The 11347-nt window shown below is 36.5% G+C and overlaps 1 protein-coding gene across 1 annotated transcript in view; it reads left to right on the plus strand.

Moving 5' to 3' along the window:
- Positions 1-139, plus strand: part of LOC306874463 (fibroblast growth factor 11-like) — a gene marked incomplete at both ends in the record, with an annotated part of 77924 nt that extends 77785 nt beyond the window's left edge. The window contains one exon of the mRNA XM_079424528.1: positions 3-139. Coding sequence (XP_079280654.1) covers positions 3-139 — 137 coding nt within the window. The remainder of the gene's footprint in view (positions 1-2) is intronic.
- Between the last annotated feature and the right edge of the window lie 11208 nt (positions 140-11347).

An 11347-nucleotide genomic window follows, 5' to 3' on the forward strand; every position in this document is an offset into this window, starting at 1 on the left:
AGTTGCCATGTACAGGGAACCATCGCTACATGAAGTTGCTCAGCAAAGCCCGCCTAGGAAAACGGCCAAAACATCAGACTCCCCCGTCCATAAAAACAGCAAGAAAGACCAAGTGCTTCCCGCTCCCACAGCCTCCTAGCGGCAGTAAAGAAAAACATTTTGTTTGCAGGTCATGCCATGAACGCCAACAGTGGCACAGGAGGTTTGGTACAAACAATGTTTGTAGTCCCTCCACCGACCCTCAAAACTTTGACATTTCCAACAATGAATCAGGGCTCAAAAGACCCTTGCCGACAGGTCTAATGCCCACCGCACTTCCTTTTGGTCTCTCCTGCTCCTTAATCAAGGGAATACCGAGCAATAATAACTGCACTGGTCTGGGGACAGAATGTGACGGCACCGCTTTTGTGAGAACAGCAACTCCTAAAAGAAATGATCTTTGTCTTCCTCTCCTTTTTTAGTATTTCAAGAAGAAACACTTCCTCTTGTGAAGCAATTTGTGCTTAACATTTAAACCCTCCGTTTCCTTTGTTCAAGCATTCATAGATTCCTCGAAATCTGTTTTCTTTTCAACAGAGATCCCCCGTCATCTCTAAGCCTTGTTTGTAATCTCCTCTCCCTTCTCTACCTCTTCTGCACTTTGATTAGCTTGAGACACAGAGGCCATTTTCCACTTCACAACACAGGAAAAGCCCCGCACACTCTCCCAGGGACCATTAAGGATGCCACCACACACACACACACACAGACACCAAATAACTAAATAAATAAAACTTCCCCTCCTCTTAGGATGAGGATTTTTAGAATCATTTGACCTTATCGGCTCCTGCGCTGATGAGTCTGCGGAGGCTGGACGTGTGATTGTGTGTGTGTGTGTGCAGTGAACACTAATACAATATCATTTGTAAGATGACTCATAACAGAGGCAGTAGGGCGGCATTATTGTTTTTTTTGTTATGATAAGTCGATGTTTTTCTCATTGCAATATGCCCAGAGAGCATTATCGGTACAGCTGCACTCTTTCTCCTCTCTTTTTAGCATGTGTGCTGCTTTAGAGTAGAGTTTTTCAAAGTAGATATGCTGACTACTGAGGCTGCAAGTTTCCCAAAGTTCATGTCCCTTTATTCAATTGTATTCTATTGCATTTGCCTGAGAGCAAAGGCACTTCACCCAGCCAAATGAAACGACACAAGTGCTGAAAAGGTCCAGTTGTGCTTCATTTTCTTCTGATAAAATTGGGGAACTGGACCCGGAGGAGCTCAAAGGGAATCATTTTGGGAACCCTTGCACAGAGAGTCCTAACATACCATGTAACTTCTCACCTTCAGAGGTGTTGAGAATATCAGTACGTAAATGAACATTTAAGTGCTATTAGGAACCTGATGACACGTCGCACTTCTGCCTTTGCATTAATATTTCTGATAGTGTTTTCATGCATATCACCTACATTTTGGAAATATGATTTAATAATACACTACCGTTCAAAAGTTTTGGTTTTGGTAAGAATTTTTTAAATGTTTTTCAAAGAAGTCTCTTACGCTCACCAATACATTTATTTGATTAAATATACAGTGCTGCTTAATATTTTGTTGCTTGATATCATGCTACATTGTTTCAGAAATCTTTGATTAATGGAAAATTCTAAAGAATAGTTTGTTTGTTTTTTTGTAATAGTCTTTATTTCACTTTTGATTAATTTAATGCATCCTTGCTGTATTAATTTCTTTAAATTTATATATATCTTACTGACCACAAACTTTTAAATGTTAGTGTATATAATATATATAATATCATTTTGGAAGTAGAAAATGTTCCCTATTTGAATACATAATTATTAGGGTCCCTTATAGGGAGTATTTTAGCTAGCTTTTGATTTTTAGTCTAATGCGTTTTTGGTTCCAGTATTAGTTATATCAGCATACATTCCCTTGCTGGTAATATCTTCACTGTGATATCAAGTGCAAAGCTTAAAGAAAGTGCAAAAAATCTAACTTTTCTCGTGCTGAGTCATTTCTCATACCGTGCACCTGGTGTTTATATCTGTGATAATTATAGATTCAGTCCCCTGCAGCAATGCATTATTAGGAGAAACAAAGTTATTAAGACCAAAGTGGAAATAGCTAAAGAAATTTTAGACTTTTGGAATATTCACTAAATTCTTCCACATTTGGATCAGGATGTCAATCTTTCCCAGATTACAATTTCCTTACTGCAAATCACAACAGCACCCGCAGGTAATTCACAATCCCCCATTACAGAAGTTGGTGTTTGTGGTTAATGTCCCGAGCAGATTGTTTTTCAGAGGGGTTGAATCAAAATGCTCTGCATCTCATAGCTTCTGGGTACACATCAATAAGACTACATCTTGATTTTCTTCATAAACTATCATTTGTTTTGCAAGCAGCAATGCTCATCTCAGACTCTAGCTTTCCTTAAGTCTTGTATTGTCCACATCATTTAAGTTTGAGCTTCTATATTATCCAAAGGGCTATTTACGTAAAGTTTTGCAGGTCCATAATGCTGTAATCACAGACAAGAAAAAGTGAACAGAGGCGTCATAAGACAAAAGACTTCTGAATTAGCAACTGGAAACTTTTCAGCAACGCTGAAACTAAATTCAGCAGGCTAGACGGCAAAGGTTAAATAAATGATAAAGGCAATGTCGTATGAAGCCACAACTATGCTTTGTTTAGCTTCCCATGGTTTATTCAGTTTAATCACAATTAGACCATGAAATTGATAGTTACTTTAAAATGTCTCACTTCTAGCCTTTCAAACTTCTAAATGTCATGGAAGGACTTGTGCTAACTTACTGACTCAATAAAAAGGGCTTTCTAATCCAGTATTAAAAGGAGATATTACCACTGCTCATTACTTCAAATATGTCTAATTGACACAAACAAACTTGTAATTATATAAATTATGACACAAACATAACTTATAATTATAATAACTTATAATAACATCATAATGGTTTGATTTGGGTCAGTTTGAGATGATTGTGAATGTGCGTACAACATAATGTTAGAGAAAAGAAAATTGGTCACTTTGTTTGCTTTGATATATTTGGCATGCACATAAAGGACAGATCGGGTGGTTTAACAATTATTTTAATGAAACCACTCTCGGTGCACGGCTAAGTACTTCTCTCTCAATTTCACTGCTATTTTTCAGCCATAAACACAGAGGCCAGGAGATGAAAGCTAAGGGCTAATGCTTTTCAGAAGAACCAAGCCATTAAAACACTGTACGTGTATACGTAGATAGAGATGACCTTGTGTTTTTTAAATTTGCTACATTGACATTTTTGTGCATCTTATTTTTATGTTACTTTTTTCTTTAAATGTCCTGGTCAGTGTTTGTGTTGGCCATTATCACTCATGCATATGTCTCTCATTGCATTGCCCTGGTGAATCTATTCGTTTATCGTAATTTGCATACTTACTGATCTCTCTCTAGAATCATATAGTCAGCTGATGAGTATTTGGGGCGCAAGGTCATGAAGACATTAAATAATGTTGTTATGTTGAGTTATGGGATAGGGTTAGTCTGTGCAATTATAATCAGCTTTTAACAGACAATTAACAGACTGATCTTTATATCTATATCTCTATATTGGCTGGCAACTTACAGTGTTTGTTTTACTAAAGCAGTATTATTAATGTATTACTAAAGCAGTAATATTAACTATGTGCAATTAGAAAGCTTTCTGCAAAAGATAGTATGCACTGCTCATCAGTATTAGTGCTTAACTAAATAACTGAATGTAACATCAACACTGTGAGGCCCCCCACACCCCACCTCCAATAAAAGTGTGTCATCCATGTTCCATGTTGACACATTGTCCATAAGTGCTTTAAAAGCAGATGTTACTTTTCCCTCTGGTTTATTTCAAATTGATTAAACGATACAGCCTTATTGGTTTTGTTCAGACAAGCAGCAAAAATCTGCTTTGTTCTGTTGTTTTTGTTGTTGTTTATTAGTTTTAGTCCGAGTAGCAAAAACCTAAACAAACCTTAAAACCATGTGGTTTGAAATCAGACATTTGTTTGGAGCTTTGTTTAGAATTATTTTCACTCACTCTGTCCTCTTATAGTAAACCATGTGACATTCACTTTGTTTTGAATATTGAGTGAGTTAGCATTTTTTGACACACTACAGTATATGCATAAAATGCTGCTTATGTTCTCTCACATGCCTCATGAGTTGAGCACTGTGGTGTAATGTCACGATAAACGTGAGCTGATGCCAAATTCCCAGTTTCCATCCTCCTTCCACAATGACAGTGACTCGATTGTTGATAATTCTCTTACATCACACTTACATCATCACTATACCAACCAATGTAAATTTACTGGATAGTCACTACACTGTCATATGCATTGTTTTTGCATGTGTGTGTCAGTCTACATTTTTTATCTAAGTTTGCATTGTTTGCTGGTAGTGGTGTGTTTTAAAATCAGACTTTCTAGAAACAGTCTTACAAAATATATATTTTTTTCAACATTGAATAAAATTAAATAAGGTAATTGCAACTTTTTATCTGACTTTTTTCTTGCAATTGCGAGTTTACATTTCACAATTCCTTTTCTCAGGATTGCGAGATATCAAAAAAGTCAAAATTGCAAGGGAAAAAAAACACAATTAACCTTTTCTATGTTTTATTCAATGGTGGAAATGGGCTTCCATACAGTCTATAATGCAGCACATTTTAAAAATTGTGTATTGGTTTGTTTTGTTTTTCAGAGTGAAGTGGTTTGTCATGCTTTGTGTCATATATACATATTTTATGTTATGATATGTTGCTGTCTGGGCTTTTAAAAGACAATCAGACTTTAGCTCATCAGCATTAGCACCAGCAGTGCAAGTAAACAACACCCTTTTTTTTCCAGACATTAAAAGTACATACTTGTTTAATGTAATTTCCTGCTTGTATTAGGTGGATTCTGAAGGGTCAATCACTGTAAGATCAGTGGTGTGATTATTTTACATAAGAGAATTGTTAAGTCGCAGAGACCTTGTATTTACTCATCGTCAGTGTCTGTAATTGCTTTCTGTGTGTGTGTGTGTGTTCATGTGTGTGTGACTTTGAGAAGTAGCCCCAATCCGGTATCTGCAATGCAGCAGAAAAGACAAAAACTCAACCCTCCTCCCATTTTTCGACCAAAGACTCGTCTCAAGATACATCTCTTAGCCCTCACAACAGCACTGTGCAAATGTACCACGCTTCCCCTCAGCTGAATGTCATTGCTTCTGTATGTGTGTGACCACGAGAGAGAGAGAAACTCTGCTGCATTTTAAATGCACAGACTCGCACCACATCTGCATTGCATACACAGCAGTGGGGGATTAGTCTCTCAGCAGATGTGTGTTGAGAGGGTGACCTTTAAAAATCTGAGTTCCTCAGCTCCATCCCAGCTTTAGGATAATCACTGTGTTCTCCCATGGTCCCTAGGAGGTAACCTTTAGTTTAGAGTTTAACTGCTGTTTATGTGGCTGTATAGAGATGGTGTTTGTGGAGAATGTGTCTCCTCTGGGTCAATTTTATGTGAATTGATCTGAAATGCAGTCACAAATGCAGTTTTTGTTTTGTTTGTTTGTTTTTAAATAAACTTAGTGTTATTAGCGTATTTACTTGTTTTACTATTTTAAATTGAATATTAAATATTTGAATAAAATGATAATGATAAAAATGTAATTTATAAAAGTTTTTGAATAGAAATGACTCCGGTCACTCCTTATTCATGTGGCATGAACCAATTTGAATAATCTTTACTGTAAAACTCAATAGAACTCAAACTTTGGCTTCCCAATCTCACAGAATGAAGGCATAATTTTTTAAAATAGAATTTGTATCATTAGTTATTATTTTCAATTGGATAGTAAATATTTCCATAATAATCATATTTTTTATTGGTGAATGGTCAAAGTTTAAATAGAAGTGACTCCAGTCCCACCTTGTTCTGTCTCTTCAGATATGACACTTTTATCATATGAAACATAAACTAATTTTCACTTTATTTTTAACCAGTTTTACAGTCTAAACTAAACTGTAAAACTCAACAGAAACACTCAAACTTTGGCATCCCCATCTCACAGGATATAAGACATAACTTTTTTTTCTCCTAAAATTGAATGGCTACAGTTTAAATAGAAGTGAGTCTCTCTTTGTTCCATCTCTTCAGATGTTTGTGGTCATAATCACGTGACACTTTTAAACAACCAATGTAACTGTTTTTACTGTCTAAAATGTTTGTGGCTTCAGTGTTTGTGTCCCTTAGAAAAAGATCATATATGTGTTGTTGTTCATTCATTTGCTTTTTTGGTATAAAATGGTGAAACAAAAGTGTGGATATGAGTTGCCATTTAACTTTGTGGGGCAAACAGTCATAGTTTAGCTTACTTTGGGAAGATCAAAAACACAACTAGTGACCAAGAGCGATAGGCCAGAACTCTTGGCCTGCGTCATGAACACTGATCCCTGCTCTACCAGACGACAGAGGTCATGATCTTTTATCCTCAATGGGCACTGGTTGGAATTTACTGCAGCAAAACTGACTGCTGGTTTGTCGCTGTTGACGTAACACACAAAATGTACACACTAAACTGTGTGCATACTAAAACGCCCACCTCTTATATCAATGGGTGAATTGCTTATGGACAATGAGAGTCTGCTTTATATCGGAGGAATCCCATAATTTTTGTAAATTCTGCATGGATCATCTAAGTTATTGTAATTGAGACTTCCAAAAGAAAGGAAACTAAACCATATTACTTTTTTCTTGTCTTCCAATCCAAGACAAAGCAAAGGTCTTCCAGTCAAAGCCATGATGACACTATTTTTAATTTTTATAGCTACAGAAACCAGTAACCACCAGGACAGTCTCAACAGAAGCGCTCAAACTTTGGCTTCCACATGTCACAGGACAAAAAGACATAAAACTGGACAACTTGGACAGAAATGGCACACCTGTGGTGTTTTGCAACGTTGGAAGGAACAACCCAATACAGTCATGCATGAACCAATATTTACTGGGCACATTAAAAATTAAAATGAAAAAAAATGTTGAGGAGGATGATTCCTGTTAAGTATTTATTAACTCACTGTTACTCTTAATACTCTATTCTGCATACACTCTCAGCCCTGCATTTGCAATAGAATCTATATCTATTTCTATACGTCTATGGGAGACATATTATTGAACATTATTGAATAAAACTAATATATTTGTATGATTGTAAAACCAAAGTGTGATTTGTTTTATTTTCTGCTGGTAAGCCTGTGACAAAAGCCATTCACATGTATCATTCAATGCCCTTATTTAAAGGAAAGCATTTTAATTGGCGCTCAGGTAAGTGCCAGAGTTTACCATCTCAATAGAATTTTACAGTCGAGTCCGCATTAGTTATGGGTTGTTAAGTTGACTTCTATAAAGATTAAATTGGCAGAGGACCAAACAGTGATTGTAGTGGGCCAGCCCCATTACTTAAGTACAGCACGGCTCGACAGGAGTGCTCAAGTGAGGATGAACGGGAGACAGGTGGCTTGTGTTCCAAGTGTCTTTAGCTTTGCTCCCACACAAAAGCAGGCTTCGCTAGAGAACGATTTCAGTCTTTTATCCTGCTAACTGTGTAGAAAAAACTTCCGCAATCGCCTGACCTCTGATTTCAAAAGGCCCATCAAAGTGTCAACACTCTAGAGCAGCAGAATAAATCTCATCCTTTAATCTAATTGGTGGGATAAAGCTGCATAATTCATTTTAACAGCTCTGATGAATTACATAAAAGTACAGCACATTAATACTACTCCTCTTGAGCCAAAAGCACCCCAGAACTGTATAAATATGCTGGCGTGGATTCAAACACATCAAAACACTTTGCCTTATTTAAAAAGCACATTGGGGGAAGACTCTCAGTGACGAGCTCAATGTGGGTCGACACGAGCACTCTGCCTCTTTTGTGGGATGCAGAAAATAGTTTGAAATGTTCTTGATTTTGAATGTGTCAGTGGGTGCTTTTTGAAAGGCAAATGTCATATGGGATCAAATTTACATTTAAATGTACCATGCATGTGCTCTTTTAATCTCTGGAATGGGATTTGTGTTAGAAAAACAGACTCCATTCATGAATCCAGGCCATTTGTTACCTTATGTCATCTTTACTCTGCACAAACAGCACAATAGCTGCATTTTAAGTGGTTATTATACTAAAAAGATGTTTAAAGTCTGTAATTACACAGATTCTGCATCAAAGGTGGCATAAATGCATTTACATTTTCAGAAATTACATGCAGCTGCAAAAATAATGTTAAGTTGTAGAGTCTTGATAATATTTTTGACAAAAAGAATATGGCATGAATAAAAAATATTAAGTTAAAAAAAATGGAGTTATGAAATAAAATGTACAGATATATATATATATCGCAAGTATAACCGTTTATAATGTTTGACAAAAGTCTGTGTTTATTTGATAAACACTAATAGGCTACTGTGCAGTATTTTAGCATTTTAGACAACTGTTTTTTCTATTGTGATATATTTTTAAAAATGTAATTTATTACTGTGGTGGCAAAGCTGAATTTTCAGCTTCCTTCAGAAATCATTCTAATATGGTGATTTGGTGCTTAGTTATTTTAAATTGTAATAACATTTCAAAGTATTTCTGTTTGATTGTATTTTTTATTAAATATATGCGCCATACTTATTTCAAAAACTTGAAACATGAACCATTTTTTAATATATATGAGGGAATAATTATCGTCATTCCCTGTTTTAGTTCTTAAACAGATATTTGATATTTTTCTTCTATGAAATAGGCTACTATGTTGTTAGGTAATGTTTAGTGTGTGCGCGCAGGGCCGCGTGAGGCGTGTCTGTAACCCGAGCTCAGTGTCAGCGGTCTGACTTCTCACCAACTGTGCATGTGTGCTGGAACAAACACGGATGGACCCGCACGTTACCTTTCTATGAAGATAACACTGTGATTTCATTTGGTGAATCGCCATGAAGGCCCATGACTGGTTTATTGTCACCTGCTGCCTCTGTGGCCTGAGCGCAATGGCAGGTAAGTTTAAGTATCCAAAGTGAATTTGTGCCCAGTGAGCTTTAAAGTAAAGTCACGCGTGATCTGATATGATTATCTGATAGTAAATCCAACTTCTGACGTCCTACAACACCAAAGGGGGTTTAACTTCACTTCCTGTAGTCGCCTTTGTTTAAATTGGAATTGGTACTGTTTTTACATGCAAGTTGTGAATTTTAATATAGCTCTCCAAACAATGCATATAAAATGTTTATTTAAACATTATTCCACAACATTTTAACTCAGTTCACAAAATCGCAGTCTAGCTTTCTCATTACTAGTAAGCTTTTGATAAATATTTTACCTTTTAAAGTAAAATGCATAAAGCCTGTAATTTGCATATTTATTCATTCATTTTAATACATAATCCCAGGGCATTATTTTACAGTATGCCATACTGTATGATGAACAGAGGTCTTACCGTGACAGAGGCTAAATTACTGTAACTCACCACAGTGTGAAAAGGTCAATTACAGTATCATGTCAGTCATACTTTGAGAATATTTTGTCAGGAATGCGGGCTGTAGTGAACACTAAGTGGCATTACTGTTCAAGTCTTTCACAATTCTACTTTACGAATTGGCACAAGAACCTCATGGCAGTGTCATATATTTATTGATCACACATTTGGATAGATATTACCATCATTAATGTAAGTGCACTTCTTATGATGTCTGTAGCATACATTATAGCTCTGTAATATTTTTAATTCAAGAACCCAAAGAGTGATTTGAAACATGTATCTGCCATTGTTTACTCTTGGGTTGTCTGATACATAAATTAATGTTTTGGTGTGTAAACCAAATGTTCCCATGGTGTGTTACGTTAATGGTGTGTTTTAAAACAATGACAGTGTGAAAATGTGTAAAAATTCAAAACGATTTAACTTAAAAATGAAATTTTCTAAAGAATATAGAGTAAATAGAGTACCCATGGGAAAACTGTAAATTAACCTCAAGTCAGACTGTCATCAGGAACTCTTTATATTAGAAGTTGATTTAGAGGTGTTTCAGAGAGGTTAATTGTGGTAATTATTTTAGAGAAGCTTTCCGTGGGACTGTTGAGCAGCAGATGGCATATTCTCTGTAAGGCCTCATTTATTTCACAGCTTAAATGCTCATACAGAAAAAATAGCGATTTCTCATTTCCGTAAAGTTTCTCCCATAATACTGTCTTTTGAAATTGGAATACAGGATTGGGGTTTCTTTTCTCAATTAAAGCCACTTAAAGTTATTACTCACAAGAAAAGTTCGTGAAAAAACAGTAAAACTGCTGTAAATGTGTACATATGCTCAAAGCAGCAGCCGTTGGTAGTGGCGGTTGGTAATGAAGGTGGCGCGTGGGGTAACGCGTGTCGTTTGTAACTGTCAGTTTGTATTCTGGAGGGCTCAAGCTGGCGAGACTTGATGAATATGGCGCCCCTAGAAGGCCCGCTTATAGATGCGGCTAACCTTCGAAAGCTGCGGAAAAAAATGGCAGACGTGATGCATAAAAACATCACCGATGGCCAGGCGAGTGGAGTAAACAGTCACCATCAAAACTGTGCCTGATACAGGTCTAAGAACACCCAAGGCTGTGCGCTTGGCTGAGCCTCTTATCTGTTCAGCTTTATGTTCAGATCTTTATGTTAGATCCATCCATCCATCCATAATTACACAGAGCTGTATTCAACGATTAGGCAGTAAACTGCTCCATACAGACACTTTGGGCTTTAACCCGTAAAACCCTTAAAGGATTAGTTCACTTTTAAAAAAACTTTTGCTGATAATTTACTCACCCCCATGTCATCCAAGATGTCCATGTCTTTCTTTCTTCAGTCGAAAAGAAATTAAGGTTTTTGATGAAAACATTTCTCCATATAATGGACTTCATTGGGACCCAAACGGTTCAAGGTCCAAATGACAGTTTCAGTGCAGCTTCAAAGGGCTTTAAACGATACCAGACGATGAATAAGGGTCTTATCTAGCGAAACGATCGGTCATTTCAAAAATAAATAAAAAAGTTTAAGTTTTATAAGCACAAATGCTCGCCTTGCTCTGTTCTGTGATGCGCGTTCGTGACGTCACGTAATACGCAATTACGTGGAGAAGGTCACGGTTGAGGTAGGCGGAAGTACAAAATAGCAAAAAAGTAAGGTGATAGTTTTGAACACTGGCTGGTTATGTACTTTCTCAAATATTGATTTTGGATCATTTTTAACCAAAAAAAGTTACAGACTGCAGCTTTAAACAAAAGTGCATTGTGCATTGTTACCCATTGTGTAATG

This window comes from Barbus barbus, assembly GCF_936440315.1.
Source record: "Barbus barbus genome assembly, chromosome: 1".
Lineage (NCBI taxonomy): Eukaryota > Metazoa > Chordata > Actinopteri > Cypriniformes > Cyprinidae > Barbus > Barbus barbus.